The sequence below is a fragment of the Ambystoma mexicanum genome, chromosome 9 (genome assembly GCF_040938575.1).
Source record: "Ambystoma mexicanum isolate Mex_15411 chromosome 9, UKY_AmexF1_1, whole genome shotgun sequence".
NCBI classification, from domain to species: Eukaryota; Metazoa; Chordata; class Amphibia; order Caudata; family Ambystomatidae; genus Ambystoma; species Ambystoma mexicanum.
The window spans coordinates 1,108,222,525-1,108,246,495 of NC_090931.1; the positions used below are offsets into that span (position 1 = coordinate 1,108,222,525).

The following is a 23,971-nucleotide window of genomic DNA, read 5'->3' on the forward strand; positions in this document are numbered from 1 at the left end:
CTGGGATAGCCAACCTACACACTAACACAAGCTTACAACAACAAACCTGGACACTGGACCTTACCCATACGGATACAAGCCAGGGCGCACATTCTGAAATACCATCCAATCTACACATAAAAGATACACACTCCTAGATAACAGTCATAGAAACCACTCAACATTGGACCATACCCATATGGATACAATATGCCACGGCATGCAACCAACCATCTGCAAGACAACACACACACACACACACACACACACACAGACTCCAGTTTCTCCGCCTATCCCATCACTCCTACCTCACTAACCAACCTTGTCCTCTTTCTTGCAGAGCGATTTGAGCGCCTGGAGACTGCCCCTGGATGGTAGCAGTGTGGGGTATACATCAATATAACATAACCCTACACACACACACGTTTTCCCCTCACTGCACCCCCATAAACGTACCTTTCATTATGAGAAATAAAAAGGCCACGAAGAAGGCGAGGCCGGCCAAGAGCAATAGACAACAGAATACAGACAAGAGTCTGGTTGGCCACCTTGTGTCCCTCGAGGGAGTATCGCCAGGCGGGTGGCGGCCGTTTGTGCCCGCATCACCCTCGATGTGGGGTTGGAGTGGGGTACGGGACAACTCCGTATCTCGTGTCTGGTGGACATACGGTAGAATGGAGCGCTCGCTTGCCTCTTCTTCCAGGGTCGCTGAGGACAAAAGCGTGCGACGATTGCCGCCGCCCCGCGTACTCCTATACAGTGCCATTTTACTTTCTAAGAAATGAACATCTGCCCCTGAGCAAAGATGTCCTAATTCGAGACACGCGCCACTACCAACCGAAAAAAAACCTAACTGCGCATGTCCGGGAGAGCGGCGTCACAGCTCCAAATGTGTTAAAAAGAGGAAGCACTTTCTCTCAGTTAATACATTCTGCTGCAAATATAATATAGCCCCGCCCCTATGTGTCATAATTTACCCATGTTGTGCCTGGTTCTAACATGGCCGACACTGTGACACAGCCCATGATGACATTTTCCGCGCGACTTTTTTTTTTTTTTTTTTTTTTTTAGACACCGCCTTCTCACTCGCTGTCTTCGTGGTTGTACGTAAAATATCCTGCGCTACCTCTCAGCTGACGCTTTTCATTTGCTCGTTCCGCCTTCAGCGCGGATGGAGAGGGCCAGGACATTTATCACCACGAGTTTGTGCGCTCACGAGGAGGAAGAGTCGTGTGCCAGACCCAAGCCGGGCGAGCGGCCTCTTGTTATCGTCCGCTGAGGCCGGACCCTGATCGCCCCACGAACACCCTCCCGTCCTTTGACCCAGACACCGTGCACCAATGAGACTTTCCTATGTTGGGAGGCTGCCTATGCGGCCAGGCGACGAGCGCGGGATGATGGTGAGTGCAGTATTTTACCCGGATCTCCGGTTTCGCACGTTGCATCTATAAACCGACTCGATCGCTCTGCGTGGAACTATTGGGACACCTTAGCATTGGGGAGGGGAAGGCGCCAGGCACATGCAAAAGTGCTGCAATGTCTGGATTTATTTCTAGAGAAACCAAGAGCCTGATTGTGAGGTCCGCGCTAATTAAGATGTGTCATTCGATTATGGAGAAACACTTGTTTTCTCCACAGGCAGTGTCTTTATAAACGGGCCCATAATTTGCAGCAACCGAGTAAAATGTTGTTACTTCGCGAAATTACTTCTCTTAATTTACATGGAGTTCAGAACCAAAGCCTGTCCCTAAGAGTTCAGTTTTTTTTGATTTTTTTCTAAGGAAATCATAGCCTGCTCCTTGCGACTGCACCACCCCATTGCATGTACTAGGTACCTGGCAAATGAGAGTCCATATATTGAACACTCATTTTAAGTATGTTATCTAAAGGGATGAGACAAATATGCGGTTGGTTTCACGTTGATGTGGGAGATTGAGATGGGGCTAAAGTTGAGAGCTTAGTCGTGGTTCTATTAGTGTTTGTGGTATGGCTGTTAATGTCCATCTTGGGGGGGTGGGGTGTTTTTGAGGTGGTAAAACATAGGGGAATTGGGGCATGAAGCGAGTAGGCCGTACAAAGCAACAGTGACATAAAACCCTGCTCTCTTACCACTGGCTTCCAACGGCTCATGCTGTCACTGTCAACTACAATTTCTTTACTTTTCGTTCTCTGAAATATATACCTTGTAACCCATGTTTAAACAAAAACAATCTGTGAGATTGTCAGATGAGGGAGAGGAGGGCGGGTGTAAACGCCACTCATTACCATAAGCCACATGAGTTTTGTGCAGGGAAAGGGCCGCTTGAAATGTCTTTTTTTCACCCATTGCAAATGACTTGGCTTGTTGGCTGGCACCTGGCTCAAACTTGCCTATAATCTACACTGGTGCTGTTCTGTGGCCTGCTGGGGTTTTTGCCTCCATCGGTTTTGCGAGGCATTTATCAGGGCATGAGCCATCTCACTGCTAGTTTCTCCTACAACAGGAAGGAAACAAAAAGCCATGCGACTTTAAATCCTTAGAACAGGCCTCAAAATGTGCACTTGCTACTAGACATTGGTTAGTGACAAGGGAATCTTGGGGATTAAGAAATGGTTTACTGTCTGGATGTGGAGAGTTGTGGGAGTGACTGTCTATCTAATAACTTAACCTGTTTACACGTATCTTAAAGCCAATATACATAGGAAAACGTTGGCCAATCTTCGGCCACACCTAACGGGGGTTTTGGGAGTGACCAAGCGTGGGTTCTCTCTATGGCACAAGATTTTAAACACCCCCCACAGAACTGGAATATTCAACTATCTTATTTTCACTAAGATGCACGTCTCATATACACAAATGGGAACTGTCACGTGAGGGTCAAATGGGCAGCCTAGCTTTCCAGCACACACATTCCACGCACGTGTTTGGATGGCTGACAACGACTGATGCCTTCACATTTTATAATCATTCTGCCTGCAGTGTTACGGACATCTAATCTTAGTTGCTTGGAAAGAATGTTTAGCTTTACTGATTTGGACGCTCCTTTCCAGTTCCAGCACATCTTTCTCGAGGGGCATTCATCACCATGCATTATCAGTGCAAAGTACAGCTCCCCAACCACAACAAAAGTTTCCCTCCATAGAGTTTTTGCTGTCCCACTTGGCAGCATATGCTACGCTGCACTGCATCCTGTGTTGCAATGATCCTAAACATTGTATGCTTGAGCATATATGAAAGATTATCCTTGTGTAGTTGGACTTTATAATCCATAAAGTTCCATTCAGTATATAGTATTGTAACCTAAATTCTTTTGTTAAATGATTTCAGCCTGCTAAATCTTTAATAACTTTAAGAGAAACTGGATAATAATAATCTAACAAAAAACCAACATATAAAAAGGAAAGAAACCCACGAAAGGAGACTGAGTGATGTTGTTTTGGAGGAGTGATGTTGATTTGAAGGTGTAACGGATGCTAATCAGCTCATGAAGATCTGAACTTTTGCACAATTAACAAGCTGTTGTACAATTATGATCAAATGTTTTGATTCGGTCGAAGCACTGTACACGCATTACAATGACTATATGCCCTGATGAGGAGCAAGTTGGCTTGAAACACATATATGCTGACTGGAACTATATTGATGGCAAAAGCTAGCTACACAAGGATAATCTTTTTCTGTGTCGATCTGGCACGAATTAGTTGCATGCTATTATCAGCCATGAAAATTTACTCGCCACCTCAATACTATAGAGTGTGAGGCACCAGGAATGAGACACAGAGACTTAAATGGTTTTGGCCATAAACTTTTGACGAAAGAAAAGGGGCTTGGAAAATGTCTCTCTCCCTGCACTAAGAGGTGTTGCCCTACCTCAAACAATAGGGGTCTTTCGGATGTCAAAATGTCCAAAGTAAAACATCCTGTGTCCAAGTACTATTCTGGCCCTCACATTTTTAACATTAACTCTAAGGTGAAAGGGGTAATGTCTTTGGCCTTGAGTGATTTGGAAATGTTCAATAAAAGGAAAAATACATAACTCCAACACAAGGGTGGTTGCCTTCTCCTGGATTTCGATCCACTCTGTTTTATATTCAAGAATGTCAGTTCTTAGAGTTTCTCTTAATCAACAACACAACTGGTACACAGAACAACTTGGCTTTGTTTTTATCTTATTAGGATACCCGGTGTACCCTCCTGCCAGGTTGTGACTCTCTCCTCTTGATCCAAAACACAACTGGTAAACATAAAACCTTGCTTTAAGTCTGTATCTCAGCAGTTTAGAACCGTGCCAGGTTTTCACTCCTTCTCTTCATCAACAATAAAACTAGTACAACAAATAACTTGGCTGTGAGTTTGTATCTTGGTGGGATATCTGGTGTACTATGCCAGGTTTTCACTTTTCTCTTTGGTTTCACACATCCCTCTTGCTAGCCCTGATATATCCTTTTCAGGACCCCTTTAGGTGATGTATTTCAAATACACTGTTCAATGTGTCCTTGCCTGGGGTGCTTCTCTACTCAGGATTTCTTTTGTAACCACATAGATTTTCCTGCCAGTGCTTTTCTTATAGAGACGCACGCAAGCACCCCCCACCATTCATAGGTAAAGAATGAAATATATTTAAAAATCCAATATGTAAGTGCAGCTAAGTCCCCTATAAAGAGTGTACGCGGTCACATGAAACACAAGTATGTTTATTCAACAAATTATTCACAGGACAAAAATAAAACTGTACAAAGGCCAGGATATCTAATTTGGTTTCATTTATTACATGAAGCTTAATTAATGGCTTCCCTGTCTCTATTTTGGGTTTTTTAGAATGCCAATGGAGACGCATTTATGTCGGCAGTGATGGTATCGCTGTCTCGCCTGCCTCCGCTAATGACGGGCATTCTTGACCTAAATTTGTTGGATGTAACATGGACAGTCTTTTTATGATAGTCATGCCTGTTTTCTTTTGTCCCCTGTAGGAGTCCGGTGTGGCCCTTAGGAAGGCGGTTTAATATGTTTGGTTGTTGAAACTAGTGTGTGAACCATTGGAACCTTGGTTTACTTTTAATTTAATATAGCTCTTTGGTCCATCACGAACACCCGATGAGTTATTATGCTTTTAGCATATGTATTGTAATTGCTAATACTGTTATTGACATGTTTGCTTCAGAGATCCATAGTTCGTTCTCAATTTGTAAAATCAAAAGCTCTGCGTAATATGGGACGGTACACTAGGTTTCCTACCTTGTCCTCTGATTGGGCGGACTAGTGCCATCAGTCAATATCGCCTCCGTCCTTAGGATACATAGCAATTATTTTGTTTTTAACACATTTTGTGGGGGGGGGGGGATACTTTCTGCTGTATATTGTTTTTGGCTATTTTATATGTACAGTTTGATTATTTTTGTCCTGTGAATTATTTAATACAGATGCATATGGCATACACTTTCTATAGGGGACTTAGTTGTCCTTGCATATTAATTTAGAACTATTTAGATTTCATTCTTTACCTATTAAGGGAGGGTGTGTGTGTGTGTGTGTGTGTGTTTGTATAGCTAGTTTGTCATGCAGTTCATAGGGATTTCAGGACCCCTTGGCATTTTTCTAGGGCTTTTCTTATAGGCACACACTTGCAACTGCCTGGTATAATCTCCTGATCGGACTTTCTTGTACATGTATTTTCCTTACAGCTTTAATTTGCCCAATATACTCTCCTGCCAGGGCTTTTCCTATGTGGGCTCTGCACTCACATCCAGGCTTGATATTCTCTTTTGTTGTTTTCCCATTTAAAGTTATACTCCCTTGATCTTTCTCTCATGTACTTAATTTTCCTCATTAAGTTATTCGAGCTTGGCCTAGCTGCCAATACGCCCCAGTGTCCCCGCTTCCCTTGGGTGGATTCATCGGCTCTTGCTGGCATACTGTTTGTCCTGCTGCATGCCAACAGCGCTTATTCGTTCTTTCCTTCCGTCTCAGTGCCTATGTTTCTCTGCCTCTTGCGGTTCCTGTTGAGCTCTTCTGCTTTGTTTCGGACTTCGCGAAGGCAACCACTGCCTCTCAACAGCTGCAATCTCCCTGGTTTTGAGGAATATAGATTACGTCTATTGTTAGCTGGGGCCTCCATTAGGTTTCATAGTCATTAATAGTACCATAAATAATGTCCCAAAGTCATGTGTGTATTCATTAGTGAGATCCATCACCTGGAAGTACAGTTAGACCAAAACACCAATTTCTGATTTACATTCTTTCTTACAATTCATTGGGTAAGACGATGTGTACAATACTGAATTAACAGAGCCAACATGTTCTCATCTTTCTGCGTATACCCCCATAATCCACCGCGAAGGAACCCTTTTTAATTGCAGTACCATAACCAACCTATGCATTTAAGAAAATGTTTGGTTTACATTTTATTTTATTTGGCATTTTGTAAATTGAAAAACAAACCAGAACCTTGCACAATTTGCAGCTAGCCATTGATCTCACATACAGTTGGGAGGAATGTAGCAAGTGGTTCGGACACAAAGGAAAGAACCCAAAACACATGGCACACAACAAAACCAAACGTTATAATCTGAGGCAATCCCCATCATGTTGAAATCGATCAAGTGACTGAGGTCGAGGAGTGATGGCAATATTCTTTGGGCCCTTGTAAGTCCCTCTTCGGGCAAGTACATTTTCCTAGGAGTCTTCCAGCATACCCATGGCCCGCAGCCTGGCTGGGCAGGTGGAAGTCTCTTTTGTGGCCTGTTGCATAGTTTAAGAACTCCCCCATCTCTGAAAAAATGCCTATTCATCAGATTCCAAGAAGTATACCACTTTCTCTGCTGCCAACACTGACCACATGCGTGCCCACCAGTCATTCCCATTCGGTATCTTTGTAGATCTCCAGAAGGCCGCTATGTCGGCCCTCACTACGACGAGCATGGTGTGTAACACAGGAGTATTCTGGTTATGACCAATGCTTACTTTCCCTTTGAAGGCTCCCAACAGATGCATAATGGGATAAAGCCTGGATACATGTCCCTTGGGGAGTTGGCTGCAAATATTAGCCTTTCCAAAACTGTAAGCTCCCTGGTGGGCACCTGCTTGTTGATGGGTGCATCACCCAGTGTAGCAGTTGCCAATATTAAAATCTGTCACTCTTCTTCACACCCCTCCACCCCAAACGTTGCTTTACTGGACTCGAAGGACTGGACGCTAACAGGTGTGCCAGGAACTTTCACCCTGGCTGCCAGTTTGAAAAGTCTATCCCATCAGAGGCGGGCAGAAAGCTGGGGTTGAAATGTATTTACGCTAAGGGCGTAAAGGAAGAAGGCCCCAGACTCTCCACCAGTGATTCCCAAAACTGCATAGTCGCCTTCGTGGCTGGGAGTTAATATAGACTTAATGTCCTGTCAACTCTGGGCAGCTATGCGATGTCTCATCGGTTTGCCGGCCACCTCCTCCAGGCGATGCCCCCCTTGATTGTGAAGGGATTCACCCAATCGCGGTTGACCCTTTAATTGAGCTGCCCTATAGTAACTGGGCACGTCTGGAAGCACCATATAAAGTGTAGCTTTCGAGATCAAGGCCTTCCCACCCACCCCCAAAGATAGCCCAAAATCTCCTGCTGGAGCTGCTCCAAAGTGCAAGTTGGCAGCACTACCCGCAGAGCTTGGAAGTGATAGTGCAACATCGGCAGTATATTCATTTTAACTGCAAAGATGCTCTTTAACCACAAGTTAGCTTACATTCCCCAGGATCTCATATCGGCCCTGATGACAAGAGCTCTGGGTAGTTGACATGGTAGAGATCGCTGCAGCAGCGAGTAAGATAGAGCCCTAGGTACCTGAGCTTCCCATTCAAGGTGGCCACCCGCTTCAGGAAGTCCGGAGTCTCTCTATCACAAGCGAGATTCAGTGCCTCACTATTCCCCTGCTTCACCTTTGAACCCAGACACCCGCTGAGAAGAATCCAAGATTTCAAGGAGTCCCACAAGGCATAAATTAGTTTAAAAAAATAGATTAGCAGAATTTGCTAATTAAAACATTTGATTAGCAATTTTGTACTAAAATGTAATGTCACCAGAATTAGTTGTACCCCAAGACATAACACTAGCAAGAATGCAGAAATGATTTCCATGTACCTCTGAAGTATAACATTAGTGCAATGTCTGTAAAATGTAAAGGTTCGCTGCATGAATGGACAAACAAATGATAAAGAAAGCTGTAAATAATTTTTCAGTTCTAGGCTGTGTGGCTGGGTCATGCATTCAGTGTTGCAGCAAAGTGCTGTTTTAACTGGAAAATGAAATGGTCTTGATAATATTTCTTTGCACCTAGTTATTCATGCACAATAAAAGCTACAGCTTTACTTCTGATCCGGTAGTTTCTTCCTGTGGTAGTACTTGCATTACTGGTTCAAACATAGCCATGGAGCTGCGTGGGTGAAAGCAGGGGCACAAGGTCGGTTTCCTATTTTTTGTTGGGAGTTTTTGTACTCGCTATTTTTTATTTTTTGGGAGTATTTGCCTTTCTTTAGGGAGTAAAAGTGGCTGATACATCCCTTATCTGTAGGGCAGAGGCCACCGACACTGCATAAGGATAAAATGCACATTTCTTTTCTTGCCAGCACTGGTTGGGTGAAATGATTTGCCCAGGATCACATACTTTGGTTAAGCAGTGAAGCTAGAATGTACTAGAAATGTAAACAACTTACCTGCCACACACTTCCAAGCTCTAATTAGTCCACATGTTGTTTTTGGTTTCAGGAACTTCAATGGTCTTGTTTGTTTGCAAAGTACACCGAAAGCAACCTCCCTTGAGTATTTGCTCCACCCTGAACAGAAGACTACAAATCTCAGAATGCAAAACCATGTTTGACCTCATGGATGAACTCGGCTTTAAGAAAAAATAGCTTGGAGTCACTTTCTGTGCAAATGTGGTGTTAAAGGCATCTAGCTTCTTTAGACATTGCGAGTTAGCTTTACTGTTAAATCAGTATGAACTCGCGGGTCTCCCGTTTACTCTTGCTTCTAAGCACTATTGTAATGCAAGTGCTAACATCCCTGATCAGAAATCAAATATTGCAAGTCGTAGTTGCTGCTGACAAGTTTACAGTTGTATTTGCTGTGCCTTTTTCTGTGCAGCCAGCCAACAGGAAAGAATAAATCTAGCTTTCTGCAGGCTTTGTTATACGTGCAGAGCTGCGTGCTAGCAAAGGGCTCTGAGCCTAATATTTCGCCACCAAATAGGATAAAACAGCCCTGCAATTTTAACAGCCTGGTGGCAGAAGGCATTCTAAATATTCTTTCAATTGTGATTGAAGGTATATTTAGAAGGCTTTCAGCCAGCACTGGCTGTGGTTTTAGTGCAGGGCTGAGTGCACCCGAACCGGTGGTAGAAAATGCATTCCCAGCTGAGCCATTTTCTAACAGCCCAGCAGCAGTAACACATCCTGCTTGCAGAATGCCTTTAAATAGTCTTCCATTCTCATGATTAAAGCACTACCTGTGGCACCAAAAGCAAAATATATTTCTTTTAGAATAAAAAGTTGGGCTAGGCTCCTTACCTCTCCGGCCTGTGTTATCAAAGTCACATTGGGAAGGTCCACTCAGCCTAATCTTCCTCTACAGACAAATTCCAATTCCTACAAAATGGGCAAAAAGCAACCAATTACCCACAGCAAAGCACAGGCTCATTATTGGGGGGGCTTGAGAATCGACAGGGCCCCTCAGCACCCGCTATGGAATAAAAATAATATTTCTCACAACCGAACAGGCAGGAGAAATATTATTGCCAGCGCAGCCACTTGCAACCAGCCAACCCCGCAATCGGGTTCATCGTCGGGGCCTTTCGATCCTTACAAACAAAAGAGGCCACAAGTCTATGCGGGCCCAGTAACTGCCCCCATGTTTCCAGTCCGCAAAGCACAGCAAGAAAAGTCTCAATTTTCGTTCTAGGCCTTTTAATATGCACTTTGCAGTGCTTGCATTAAAGTTAAGGCTAGTTGGTGTAAACCCTTCCGCTGGCTCTGGCTGCCTGCCTCATGATAAATTTGGCAGCTAACCTCCACGCACCACTGTTTTCACTCCCAGCAGGCAGGCTCGGACTGGCCTATAGGGCAATAGGCCCATGACCGAACGAAAAACACAATGCTGGTGTGGGCTAGTTTTTGTGGTCCAAGCATGCCACTGACTTGGCCAATTTGGCCAGTATGAGTTAATTCACTCTGTGGCTAGTCGTTTTGACCAGTGCTGCTGAATACATAGGGTCACCCTCTGTCCCGGATTTGCATGGCTGGGTGGCTACGGAAAATTAAATACCGCCTTTAAATGCTCCATCTGCTTTTTTGGGATGTAAATATCTATTGAAATACAATCCAATGTGTCCAGGTTAAATAAATGTTGGGGCATTTGCATAGCTGTGGTAGCTCTTTCCCCTGTGCGGCAGCAGCTTGGGGGCTGGGGGCCAGTAAATTGGCTTTATCAGCAGGGGCTCCTCTCCCCCTCTCTGCCCACAGCCCCTCCACCCACCCCATTTCAGGGCTTCGGTGGTCGGAACCAGCTATCCTGGCACTCCCCACCCCAGGAGCACCTACCTGGGCAAGTACCAGGTGAGGAGGCATGAAGTGCCGGCTAACGACCCTGCCACAGCGGGGTGGAGGGGATCGATGGCTCCGTTATTGTGTTGTCTCAGGCTCCACAGGGGAGGGGCAGGACTACCCCAGCTCTGCAAAAGCAACTTAAAAACAGCGTTAAAATTAAGGCATTGACTACAAAAAGAAAATATAACTGGGCGACATAGCCCAAAGTTCCCACATCTACAAAAGGCAGGGCCTCTGGGGCGAAAATAGGGGGTTAAGTACCGTTGACTGCTCTGCTAGCCTGGAATCTTGAACACAACCCTTCATCTAACTGGGGCTAGGGTGACAAGACGTCCCAGTTTTGCCAGGACTGTCCCAGTATTTGGTGCTCGGCCCCTCTTTCTCAAGATCATGTTCCCTTTGGAAACTGCAGTGGTCCCGTTTTTTTGTAATAGGTCTTCATAGCTGACAGGCAGGAATGCCCAATCTCGCAAAGAAATGCTGCATTTTACAACTTAAAATAGTATTAGTTTGTGATAAATTAATTATAATTTGTGTTTCTTTGAACAGTAACACTTAAACCACCTTCTCCAAACGCTACTGAAGTTAGTGCCTTGACAGCCGCTTTCAAGAGTTAATCCTACTTTTATGTTATTGCCGTGTCAAGTTTTTTACTTTTTAGATCTGTTCACCCTATTCAGAATACATATTGTTTCAAATGCACAATTTGCATTAGAATTTATCAAATAACTGCCCCTTGGTTATTCAAACCGTGTTGGAAAAGGAATAAATAGCCATTTGCAACTGTGGGCCACTTTTTCATTGGTGCCCAAGACAAGGTTATGGTCCAGTCCGACCCCGTCAGCAGGGGGGTCACCAGGGGCCACAGATCTTCAGCGGGTCTTGTTCTCTGCTTGCAAAAGCCCTTCTAAAAGGGCTTTTGCGAGCAGGCTTTACTCTGGTGCATGGGTGTTCACAGCCACTTTCTAACACCCAGCGCCCGCAGTAATAACGGAGCCTGCAGTTTGCAGAAGCACTTTCAAAAGCGCTTCTGCAGGCGGGCTGTGTTATTACTGCGAGCACTTGGTGTTAGCAAGTGGCTGGAAATATTATTGGCAGCCACTTTCTAACACCAAGCGCTCACAGTAATAACACAGCCTGCTTGCAGAAGGCCGTAAACATTCTTTCATTCTCGTGATTAAAGTGATGCTTTAATCACGAGAATGAATGAATATTTGAAAGCCTTATGCGTGCATGCTGTGATTACTCACACATTCGCTTGCAAAAGGGCTCCACCACCCCAGCACTCCACCTTACCTAGGAAGAAGCCCAAGCTGAATGCAGAAGTGGGGCTCAGATAGCCTTGTGCTGTTGACGTCCCTCCACGTGATGACGACGCACCTGGGCTGGGGTCATAACATGGATACAATGTATTTTGCCCAGCCCGGGTCCTTCTGTTTCGCATGCACGCTGTGCAGAGGCACAGTTTAAAGGCACACATTTTATTTAGGCACACACTTAATTTAATGATTATCTGTGTGGAAATCATATCGCAATTGGCGCGACATGTTTGCTTAATTAAACGGCAAACCAGCAGTATCGTATCGCAAATTGCGATGCAATACCGCTTATTTTATGCCTTGTCCCAGGATATAGAGGATTCGGCTTGTGACAATCATCATCAGCAAAGAGGGCCATCTTGTGCGATGTACCCCTATAAGGTATCCCCTGGCCCCCTTACACGATGGTTAGTGCCATTAGCAGAGACCTGAGCGGTAGGACAAGAGTACAGGGGAAAGGCCCCCTTTATGAACGCTTCACCAACGTTACATCCTCCTCACCTCCTGGAGAAAGAGCCACTCCACACAGTCAAACGCCTTTTCGGCATCTAGCCCCAGAAATATTGCCGGTAGGCCTGTGCTGTGAGCCAAGTCCACGATTTTGCAGACATTATCCGCCCCCTGGCGCCCCTGAACAAATCCAGCCTGGTCCTCGCCAACCAATTGCGGTAGTACTTGGTCCAGCACGGAGGTCATAATTTTAGCACATCTCAATGTCGGTGTTCAAGACTGCAATAGGCCTATACGATGAGCAGGTAGTTGGGTCCTTGCTCCATTTAACGATGAGGGATATCCTAACCTAGCCCATGGTCTGGGTGCGAGGATCTCTCTGAGCATTGCGTTAAAGAGGACACATAGGGGCTCCAGAAGGCCATCAGAGAATTTCTTAAAGGACGGCAACGTCTGCCCGTCAAGGCCTGTATATTTTATCATCTCCAGGGACGAGAGAACCTGCAGGATCTCCTCTTTAGTAATCTAGCCCCCAAGCTGGGAACATTGCTCCTGGGAAAGTTTGTGCATGGGACACTGATCCAGGGTGTCTGCAGTACCACTGAGACTCCTACAAATACCGCCCTGAATCTCAAGCTAAGATCTTGCCGGCCTAGTTGCCTTCCTCGTTATGAACCTAAACTCGGCCCTCGAGATCTCAAACAGATTAACCTGCCTCCGAGCCTCCTGTAGTGCGTGGAAGGCTTTTTCGTGATCAGGATTTTCTGTAAGCTTTCTCCCTAACCTGCTCTTCCCTAGAGAGCTGGAGCCATGCGCACCCCTAAGCTCATTGAAAATGGCAGCCTTGGATATAAAGATGCCCCTTATGTACGCCTTAAAGGCATCCAACGGGACGTGACTTGCAGCAGTGTTCTGGAAGAAGTCTTTTATCGTGGCCTGAACCTCATTGCACACAATGGGGTCTTGCAGTAGCAATGGATTGAACTTTTAGCACCGAACTACCTCGCTTGGGGGGGGGGGGGGGGGAGTATGACCCTCAGCTTGTGGGGAGCTGGTGGTAAGTAGTATGGGAGGAGGGCCTCTACTGATTAATTCTTGCTTCCATGTGTGATCTGTGGTGCTGGGAAAATGGAGTGACATCTGGTTCGGGGGTGGAAGTGGGCTTGTCTGTTTGGAGAGGATGGTTCTGGGCAGGGCATATGCGATTTGACGTGCCTGGATATGGTTTGATTGTTTCACAAGTTGGTTAATGTTTGTTTGGTAAGTTGTTGGCGACATGAGGCCCATGATTCTGAGGTTTTCTCGTCTGTGCCTATTCTCGAGGTCTTCATTTGTGGAGATAAGCTCTTTCATTCCCTGTTTAGCTACAGCTAGCTCCCCCTGCAGATGTTAACCTCCTCCTGCAGGGAATGAATTGACTCCTGCATCCCCCACTCTCGTATTGGTTTGCTTCAGGTCCTTCAAGAGAACTTCTATGAACCTTTGCAGCCCTTCGGTTGCCGCTGTGACTTCCCTTCTGACTGAGGTGCAGATGTTCTCTTCCAGAGTGGACATGCACTCCAGGAGATCTGCTTTTGTAAGTGGGGGGGGGGGGGAGAGAAAGGACAAGGTCCTGCACGCTCCTTCACCTCTGCAGCGCTCTTACCGCCTGCTGACTGCTCAGACCTGCCCATGTCTCTAAACTCTGACACAGGGCCGCACAAAGAGGTTATGGAGCGTAACTTCTTTTGCACTTTATGGGGCAACATTCAGGTGGAAGCGGAGACCCCCCCCCCCCCCCTCCACATCTAGCCAGCACTGACTGGTCTACTTCACGCTCTCTAAAGCCTGGTGCTGCCCTGTCTCTTCTGGCCATCAACCCTCAACCGGTCCAGTCCTGGTTCCCAGTCCCCCTCAGTACATTGCCGAATAACCTGCAGGGCCTCCTTTCCCGCTGCAGAATGGGGATGTGAGGGTAACCCCACTCCTCGCCACCCCTATGAGCGGAGGCTGCCACTCACTGCCGAGAAGGGGGGCGGGGGCAACCCAGAGATCCCGGCACACCACTGCCACTTCCTTGTCTCCCTAGTTGCGGCCCAGTGTTCCACCGATCCTACAGTTTATGGTCTTGCTGCTCTCCGACGCCTAGCTCCCAAATGGAGGGGGGGATGACAATCATCTGAAACAGTACCAAATGTCACAAGGGGAGCCCACAGACAGCGCCTACAGGACACGGCTCGCAGCTTCCATGTGACGACCAGCAAGCTTTCCACAGTGTGGCTCAGTAAGGCCCAGGGGCTAAGGACCACTAGTGGGGGCCAGAGGCAGCCTTTCCCAGCTTAGCTGTCACCACAACTGGTGTCTCTTCTGCTGGTCAGGCCCGCTGCATCCGCGTGTGACTCCCGCTCTGGCTCTATTGCGTCTGCTGGTTCGTCCTGGGCCACTTGGGCCCTCTGCCTCCCGCCTTACCGAGATGCTTTCTTTGATGGCAGGAAACTGAGGTCCTGCCCCCTCTGCCGGCCTCCTTTCCTCACTTGGCAGAGTATCAGGGTAAGGTGATGCTGCGTGTCTGCAGCCTCAGCTTTGCCACCCAAGTCCAGCGTGGGATGGCCCACCATGAAACAGAGTGGTATAGTGGCACCACCCCAAGTTCTGGGCGAAGTCCTCCGCTTCTTTGTCTCTGTGGTTCCCCACTGCTGACTTTGGACAGTGATCCGGATGCTATGCTGCTAGGGGGGAATCGGGGCCCCACCAAGTACGGGATCAGCAGAGCTCCTTCACCCTGTGGTCGGCCACCGGCCACGCCCCCCCACATCTACGTATTTTTTTGCTAGGATATACTATTAACACATTTCAGCATTTGTGTAATGGGAAAAGCTTGCATTGTATATTCTGCAAACCCTCCCCTCACTGTGGGAACAGCGAGTGAAGGCTTGTTCAATTTCCAGGTACAACCTAAATATAGTCTGTCCTCTGTTGTTCCTCTTCATGTAGGGTTCTAGCGGGACAAAGCTAAACAGGCTGATCTGTTTAATGGATTTCCTTATTGGCTGTTTCTTCGTTGGGGGCTTTGTTTTCATGATCATGGGACGGCTACAAAGACGCTTCCCGACTAGTTGGTATAGATTTCGCCATTGCTGGACTCGTCTTTTTTAGAACTATCTGTAATTGATCAGAAAGTCTTGTTCATGTCCTTGCACGTCTGTCGTGATTTGTACGTTCTCATTCCTCCACCAGGTCTGGTTAGTTGCCTTTGATTTTGATAGCCACTTACATATATTTTTTATTTTTCCCAGTTGCTTGTACAGACTCTAGGTATAACTTCATATGGCCCATCTGCTGTTTTATGTAGTTCGTGGTTACTGGAATTCATGATATGCAGATGTTTCAGCTTGTGATTTTTGTTTTATTCTTTTGCCATTTTCCAATTGCTTTTAATCTTGTTCCGCTTAGTTGTTGTAGAGACTTTTGTTAGGTCAGAGCACTAATACAGCTATCCAGTGACTCGTTCTGAGGACAAACCTAAGTCGAAGTGTGCGTTTCTTTTGATTCTTGTTTATTAAGTTGTAACCTTCATTTAATCCTACATTTCTCTTTTCTGATCCATACTTTCATGGGGCGATGGTTGGCCATTTGTTGAGCATAGACTATATCCGCTCGAGCAACAATGATGATTTAAGCACACTTCCATTAGTGCGTTCAATTTGAAAGCGTTTTCAGGTGATGTGCACCGCAAATGAGTGGCAGGTTCCCCTTTATGCCTATTTTGAAATACTAGAAGGCTCAAGTCCTAACGGTCCTGTTGTATAGAGGTGAATTAAAGGAGGTTGACTTCCCTTGGTTTAAAGTGGAAGGGAAACGGAGGCCAGTGTTTGCACCTGCCTTCAGGAGTATCAATTGCAATTACGCTATGTGCTGGGTTTATCTGCGCAGACGATGGTGGATTAAAGGTTTGCTCTATATGCCAAACTTTTAGATTCCCCTTTTATCCTCATTTTATTTAGTGATTTTAGTATGTTGGTGATTGAAGGCTCATGTAAAGTTTTAAATGGCGCTCCAATTGTTCTGGTAGGCTGGAGAACATTATTGAAACCAATGAGGATTTAATAAAAAATCCAGCAGCAATAAAAAAAAATGATAGTGTTTCCACTTTGAGGTTCCGGTTGTGATCCAATCCTGTTTGTGCTATTTTCTCACCTAAACCTGGAAGAAAAGCGACTAAATGAACTTCCAAACTACCTAGTATGATCTCCAAATGAGAATTTGAGAGGCATTTTTAAGCCGACTTAAATCTCGCATTTTCGGCAAAAGTCGACTAACATGCAAAGTAATGTTAATTATGCACAGAGTGACAAATTGGAGACTCTTGAACATCCATCTATAGAATCCCAGTCTGCACATATTGAGAGAAGCCTGTTTTGGTATATTTGTACATAGCATTTCGAGCATCCAAACAAAAGCTTTTTGGAAGGGTGTTTTAGGTGGAAGATGGAACATATTTTGGAAAATTGCTGCAATAAGGTCCTTTTAAAAATTCTAAAGGGAAATTGAGGCACTATCCCTCCATCGTCGTTGGGAGTTAGTAGAGGCGATTGTTTTTTCTATTCTTGGATGAATCTGTAATCTGTTTAGTATGAATTTTCTATTGTTGGTACTTGTGAAAGGTTTGTAATAAACCAAACACAATAAAAAAAAGTTCTCCTACAGACTTCAATGCTATTCCTATCCTACTCTCTCCCGCCTGTCCGTAGTGCTCCCTCATCCGAGTCTCAGAATCTTAATTTCCTCTTTCAGAGCAAACTAGGTCTGCAAAGGTTTGTTACTACCACTGCCTCAGCTGCTACCATTATCCTCCCCAACATTTGGAAACGGTCTCCTTTTCTTACTAACCACTCTACAAAAACGACCCACTCTTGTGCTCAGCAAATGGGATTACTGCTAAAGCCTACTCATTGACCTTTCTACCTCCCTCTGACGCTGTCCTCCACTTAGTTACCCACGCTCTACAGCCTATCCAGACCTTCCACCTACCCACACATTTACCTACCAACAGCATGCTGGTTGGCTCTCCATGAACAAGTGCTCATTTCAAGTTCCTTCTTAGTCCGAAAATATATCTATGGTCTTGCTTCTCCGTTCCTGTCCAACTGTATCTTGGTTTATTCGCCATCTCATTCCCTCCGATCCTCCTGCACTCAACCTCTGCCGCATACACTCCCTGTGCCTCCTCTCACTAATCTTCCTACTCGCCCACTCCTCTAGAATCCACTCCCCATAACCATTGAAGCTAGCCCAACTCTTCTTTTCAAAGCTTGGCTTAAACTTCACTAACTTTCTAAAGAGGTAGCGCCCATGCCCATCCTGCCTACCTGACCTCGCCACTGCCTCCAGTGGTGCTTAATGTCATTTTGTATATTCTATCAAGGCATACAATAAGTAGTGTTGTGTAGCAATTTGCTATGCAATTCTGTAGGTTTGCTAATTAAATTGCCACTTGTGGAGCAAACCTAGATATTTAGGTTACCCTGTACAATGAAAGCACAGATCATCTTGCATTCCTCTTGCCTTTTAGGGCTCTCTCCACCCTCTTTTCTCTGTTCACTGCAAGTTCAAACGAGCTAATGGGGGTTGGGGGGATGAATAGGTCTCCTCCACCCAGCCCTCCAGATAAACTGCATAATTGGCCATTTCACACATGCAATTATGACCATTACGGAACATTTAATTTTCTTCTATGTACCGTTTACGCTTTATTTATTTTCATTAAAAAGCCTACTTTCCTCCACTAGATGGCACTAGAGTTCAAAAGGTGTCTTGGATCTGCACCAACAAACGCATTTCTTTTATCAGTGGCAGAGCCTTTCATATGCATGATAGTTAAAATGAGCAATCCAAAGCGCCCATTTAATGATGTGTTTATATTAACACATAAGTAAATGGGCGCTTAATATATCTGTCTGCTAGAGTGACATGCAAAAAAAAATTGCTTTAAGTCACTAATCAAATGTTTTCAACATCATGAATAACAATGAGCTGGAGGTTTGTTGCAAAGAATCTCCATATCTGATTTTATTATATAACCTCTTTTATTACATGTCTTAAATCACTGAAAGTACTGTGGGGTTATCTAGATCTTTCAGGTTGACATTAGCTTGCATTCTGGGACTTATAGTATACCATTCACGACGTGAACATTAAAGCCACAATGATATTCTTTTGGCTTAACATGTAGATGTAAGGATGTCATGTGGCGTTATGCAATTTGTGTTTTTTGTAAGTAAACTCTATAAGACCTCATTACTGTTGGCCTTGAAATCCAAACTATTTGTACCAAGTAAACCTTGGAAGCTATGTGGTCAAATTTGCAGAGTCGATTCAAATCCCTGCTTCACAGTTCAGACAATGTTTGTGATCCTGGTCCTGTCCCACACTCACCATCTGTATGGTCACCCCACTCTGTCCTTTTTGGATGCAGCCAGAGTACCAGTAGTTCCTTTTTTTTTTTTTTTTTCTTTTTCCACTTCCACCACTCTTTAACCCCCCTGATATCATTAGCGATTACGGGCTAAATTGGCTGTGATGCGTGCCATGCCATAGATGCAGATTCTTGACTATCTTGGAAGAAACCTATCGGGCAATCAAGACTGCTCACCTACGATGGAACTAGAAGATGTGGAGGGGGGAGGTACAAGCGAGTTATTAATAATCCGAGTTCATGTGAATTTATATTAAAAAAGCAGCAAGGAGTAAGCTACGAGACATATACACTTTGGGCCTAATTCACAGAAACCTTTCATAATGGCAACAGCCCATTGGAAAACGCTTAATGAATTAGGCCCGTTGTCATGTACATAATATAAATTGTCACTGCTATTAATGGAATAGTTCAAACAGTGGAAAAGGGGTCAGTTAGGCTTTTTTGAGTAATATCTATTTGGCAATAAATCACTTGTTAGAGACATTTCTGTTTTTGCTAAAAAGGCAGTGGCAAAATTAGTTGCCCAGGATCACACGATTTAGTGTTGAAGCAGGGATTTGGGACCAGTCTGCAACTTGTGCACTTGTCTGCATTTCTTCCCAACTGTAATTGCCAGAATCATGTTTTTGGTTTTGTACACAATGTGGGGATCCACATTAATTTCCTGCAGCAGACAGCAGGGAAGGTAGTTTAGCATGTTGTGACTGTTGCTGAGATTATGTGTGCAAGTTCTTGTAAGTAAATCATATGCTAACACTTGCTTACTCACGCTCCCTCTGCAAGCAATACATTAGTCTCGATCTATAGTAGTTCTTAACATAGTTTCTAGGGTCCAGAATTTTGAAAATGAAGCTGTGTATGTAGCACATACTTAACAAGTTATTTTATGGCAGACTATTTTCCACAAGTGTAATAAAATGGTTAAAGGCAAGCCAGACAACTTTGATCTACAACTCTTTTGGTCTATGTGTCCGATTTTACAGGTCTGATATTATATATGCATTGGGTGTATGTTGGATACGGTTTACTCTCTTTGCGAGGAGAAAACTAATTTTTACTCTAATTTGAAAAAACATGCGTAAAATACGCCCATCTCTTATCTGGAGCACTGCCTCCACCCTTATGTGCTGAAGGCCTGTGGGGGCGTGCAAGGATCTTTTCTTTTTTTTTTTTTCTTTTTCAAATAATTACAAACCAGAAGTAATTGGGACAATACCTTTTTGTTGGGGAAGATGCATCATATTGACGAGTGGAAACGTTTGAAAGTGTACATGATCAAATGGCCAAATGCTTTTGAAGGCAAACCTAGTTCTGTAACTTTCTGGCTGTATACATCTGTGCAATGGGCGCTCAACCCATGAGCGGATCCCTTGAAATTCTGTCTTATCACCCTGCTGATTTATACTAGCTACCCTGAGTGAGATGTCCCCAAACCATGATATTCCACCTAGTTTGCCCATTTCTGCTACACCAGCCACTAGGCCTAGTCACTTTCTTCTTACATAATGAATAGACAAAGCTAACTAGATGTTTACACATAGTAGTGGTCAATGGTTCCATCAAGTCTGTACTGGTGGGGGGTGTACTGAATTTTGGCTTCGAGTAAATATTTTGCCGAATTCCGTCTGAAAATAATCTATTCGGTTTCAGCCGAATACTTACTTGAATTATCACTCGAAGCCGACATTGCGATCCTACTCCCCCAGGCTGGTGCCAGAAAGCTTCGGTCTGGCAGTGCTGTGTGCGGGAACATCCAGTAGTGGAAGGAGATGACACCGAGGCTGACAGCTGCACACCAAGTGAATGACTTGGGCTGGAAACGCAATTCATAAGCAGAGCACATGTACCAGCACCACGAACAGCTATTTGGCAGTGTAACTGCAGAGTTAATCACCAATGAAGCAGCAACTTAAGCATCATGTGGGTGTTTCTTACTACTGAAAACAGTGGTCTCTCCATGCAGTAGTCCACTCCAATATTCCTTAACATGCGCTTTCCACTGCCGAAGCATGACTTCATGGATGATGGAATCCTCACCAGAGCCAGAAGACGCATGTGTGCGCTGGCTTCCCAGGCGGGAAGAGTTGCTGTTCTGGTGACATCAGCTGTAAAAAAAAGCATTCTCGATGGTAAGATAGTTCAGCAGGTTGAGCACCTGCTGCTGCGATCTGTGTGATCTCGTCTGCAGCCTCGAATCCCAGAAAGGCCAACACAGCCATCGTCCCATCTGGGTCAACACTTGACAAGCACCAAATAGCTGCAGGTTTGCATAGTGCTTTGTAGGGGTGTACATTTCGAAATATCTGCTGAGGTGTACACAATTCAGCCGCAGTATATTCAGAGGCTTTGTGAAGCCCATGGTGTAATGAACCTTCTGCCGTGTGAACAGGGACTGCGACTTGCATATTCAACAATTTGAGTGCAGTTATAGGAACAATGAATCGCTGGGCATGCCCACTACATGTAGGGGGTGCTCAGTGCCTCCTCTCTCCACCATGTCTCCTTCAGGGTCCACACTACAGAACAAAAGGGGAAACAAACCTGCAGCTTTTCACTAAGTTGGCGCTTGACCTTTCGCTTGATGGAGCTTGCAAAAAAAGGCCCTTTTTATCTGGACTATGACAACGGACGGAGCCTCTCTTCAGCAGCAGACAGGCCTCGTGAGTACTTGATGGGCTGGAGAAGATCACTGCAATGGACACCGTTTCAAATGCGTGCCACCCTTAAATGGTCCAGAAAGCCCTGCAGGCTCCATATGATCTTTATTGAAAATAAGATAGCAAAACTTTCCTCTACTAAATTGTTATTTTCATGACTTAAATAACTGCCTCAATCGCTGCATCTAAGCGGAAGTTGAGTCAGCATGCAGTGTTCCATGTGACTCTTATGGTCCTCACCACACTGGAGCTACTTGTGATCTGCACTGGTCTTTTGCACGGATGCACCTTCAAACATGGCTGTTGCCCGACTTTGTTCAAGAAGCAGCCCTCCACTTGCAGCTGCCCAATCCTTATTGGCTCAGGAGTTTGATAGAAAAGGCTGTCCGTCGGCAAGGGCCCTTTATCTAGGGCTCCTGTCTCGGCCTGTGCCCCCCTGCTCGTCTCACTGCCCCACGTCTGGCATCACCTTGCTGACACGTCACCCCTGTGCTCCTGGACTGCAGCACCCACCCCTTCTGCATTTCATATGAGTGCTGAATGTCTCCCCATTACCTGCACCATCTTTGCCGTTTTTTTTGCCTCTGCCTCTTCAGTCTTTGTACACCATGTCCTATTTGCTCTCATCCTGAGCCCCCACCTCCATCCACTGCGTACTGCTGTGCAACTGTTGGATGTCACTCCATTCTAAAGTTGTTTTAATCCTTCATGGTCTGCCTGTTAGCGTAATATTTCATCCAGCATATTTTTCAATGTTGGTGTGGAAATTGACCTTGGTGTGTGCACGTCCTATACTATTCTGTGATATGCACTTTTAACATCTCATCTCCCCAATCTACTTCAAGTGCTACACTACCACCTATCCTCCCTCTCTCTCGAAATCTTGACGTGAAAAGCATAAAAGACATCCTTGCTGCAAACCCTGGCCTCTCAATTGCAGACGCATGTCGGTGCTTCCTCCAGAGAAATCTTCACTGACATCCTTTTTTTATTTTTTCTGTCCCATCGCCTGACCTATTGACCTCTCGTCTCTACTCTCTCCCCTGCTCCTCTACTACCTAAGTGGGAAGCCTTCCTGGTAGGCTTCATCTCTTTTTGCTGCATTAATGTCTACCACACAGGCACAATTCTTTTTCAAGGCCTCCAAGCCCAACCTCCTTCTCTTTGACTGTATCATACCGTCTCTCATTAACTTCCTTCCTTCTCCTGCCCCCCCTCTCTGCCATCTCTGACTGATGTTCCACGCCCCTGTACTCCACCACGAAAAACGTTCAAAGCCAATGATCGTTTTCATCCGGCAATGCTCAATGCACGCTCAGCCAGCAAACATTCAACTGACATCTCCCTTCTCCTTAAGACGCTGACCTGGACATACTTGCACTTACTGAGAGTTGGTTCAACGTCTGCTCAGTAATTTCCTTCGACTCACTTCAAGATCATCTCCAAGCCACAACCTCACTTTGCAGGTGGCAGGGTTGCCTTAATCTTCCCCGAGTGGATTCCTTCCTCCATCCTACCCACTTGGCTCTATTCATCCTTTGAGAGCCTAGTATGCAAACTGGTCATCGCCCCCACCACCACCCTGAGCATTGCTACCATTTACCCGCCTCCAGGCACTTCCTTTGTTTCTCTGAGTGGGCTGACTTCTGTTCCTCCCTATTCTCTGCCACCTCCCCACCTCCAACCTACTGCTCCTGTGTGACTTCAACATTCACTTAGACTCCCTGTGCACCGCAACCTCCTCCTTCATCAACTACGCTCCTCCCTATCCCTCTTCATTCCCCCCCCCCCACCCTCCCCTGGTCCAACCCACTCTGGCAGACACACTGGACGGCAATAGCTACTTCCATCCCCCTCTCACTACTCCCCCGGTCACCCCTCTCTCCTGGTCGACCACTATTCTCGCCTCCCGCCTGTGTCCCTATGGCCCCATGACTTCTCCTCCAATAGCCTGCCTTCCTCGTTCACCAACACAAGTCGGCTGCTGCCTTCATTCCCCCTTGCCCTCCCAACTCTGATACCTCTGACTCTGCCCTTAGCAACCTCTCTCTCTCCATAACCACCCTCAACATCCTTGCCCCAGTCATGAGGATCCTCCTGAAACCTGGCAAGCATAACACCTGGTAAAATTTTAATTTGCAGACCAAAAAAACGCAAGCGCTGGGCTTCTGAACGGAATCGGCACACTTTAGGCAGACCCTCTGACAAAGTGTCCTGCCGCCTGCTCCAGAGACACTACTTACAATCCACCCATGCCAAAAGAGAGCCCACATTCAGGCACAAGTGTCTAGGGCCTCCAACAACACGACTGAACTCTTCAAAATCTGCAGGGAACTTGCCAACCCGTCTGCAGTTTCTTCTCCCACTACTCCTTCCTAGGCCCTTTGCAATACACTCGCCCCTCACTTTACATCCATACTGAACCACCTTGTTACGCACTCTCCAACCCATCCATTCCCTGCATCCGGAGGCACGGAAACCTCTCTTCTGAATACCCATGAAGAACTGCTTGCATCCCTTGATTCCTACTCCCCTGCTGTCCTCATCCGCG

The 23,971-nt window shown here is 45.7% G+C and overlaps 2 protein-coding genes across 6 annotated transcripts in view; one reads left to right on the forward strand and one right to left on the reverse strand.

Moving 5' to 3' along the window:
• ARL6IP6 (ARF like GTPase 6 interacting protein 6) overlaps positions 1 to 895 on the reverse strand; it is a 346,923-nt gene extending 346,028 nt beyond the window's left edge. The window contains exon 1 of the mRNA XM_069616430.1: positions 436 to 895. Within this exon, the coding sequence (XP_069472531.1) occupies positions 436 to 745 (310 nt within the window). The 5' untranslated portion in view covers positions 746 to 895. The remainder of the gene's footprint in view (positions 1 to 435) is intronic.
• A 164-nt stretch (positions 896 to 1,059) lies between these two features.
• Positions 1,060 to 23,971, forward strand: part of PRPF40A (pre-mRNA processing factor 40 homolog A) — a 1,435,679-nt gene continuing 1,412,767 nt past the window's right edge. For 3 of the 5 annotated variants that reach the window (XM_069616432.1, XM_069616433.1, XM_069616431.1), the window contains exon 1: positions 1,061 to 1,379. In XM_069616432.1, coding sequence (XP_069472533.1) covers positions 1,320 to 1,379 — 60 coding nt within the window. In that variant the 5' untranslated portion in view covers positions 1,061 to 1,319. Of the gene's footprint in view, positions 1,380 to 23,971 lie in introns of all 5 variants that reach the window. The other 2 variants (XM_069616434.1, XM_069616435.1) reach the window with 1 other exon arrangement.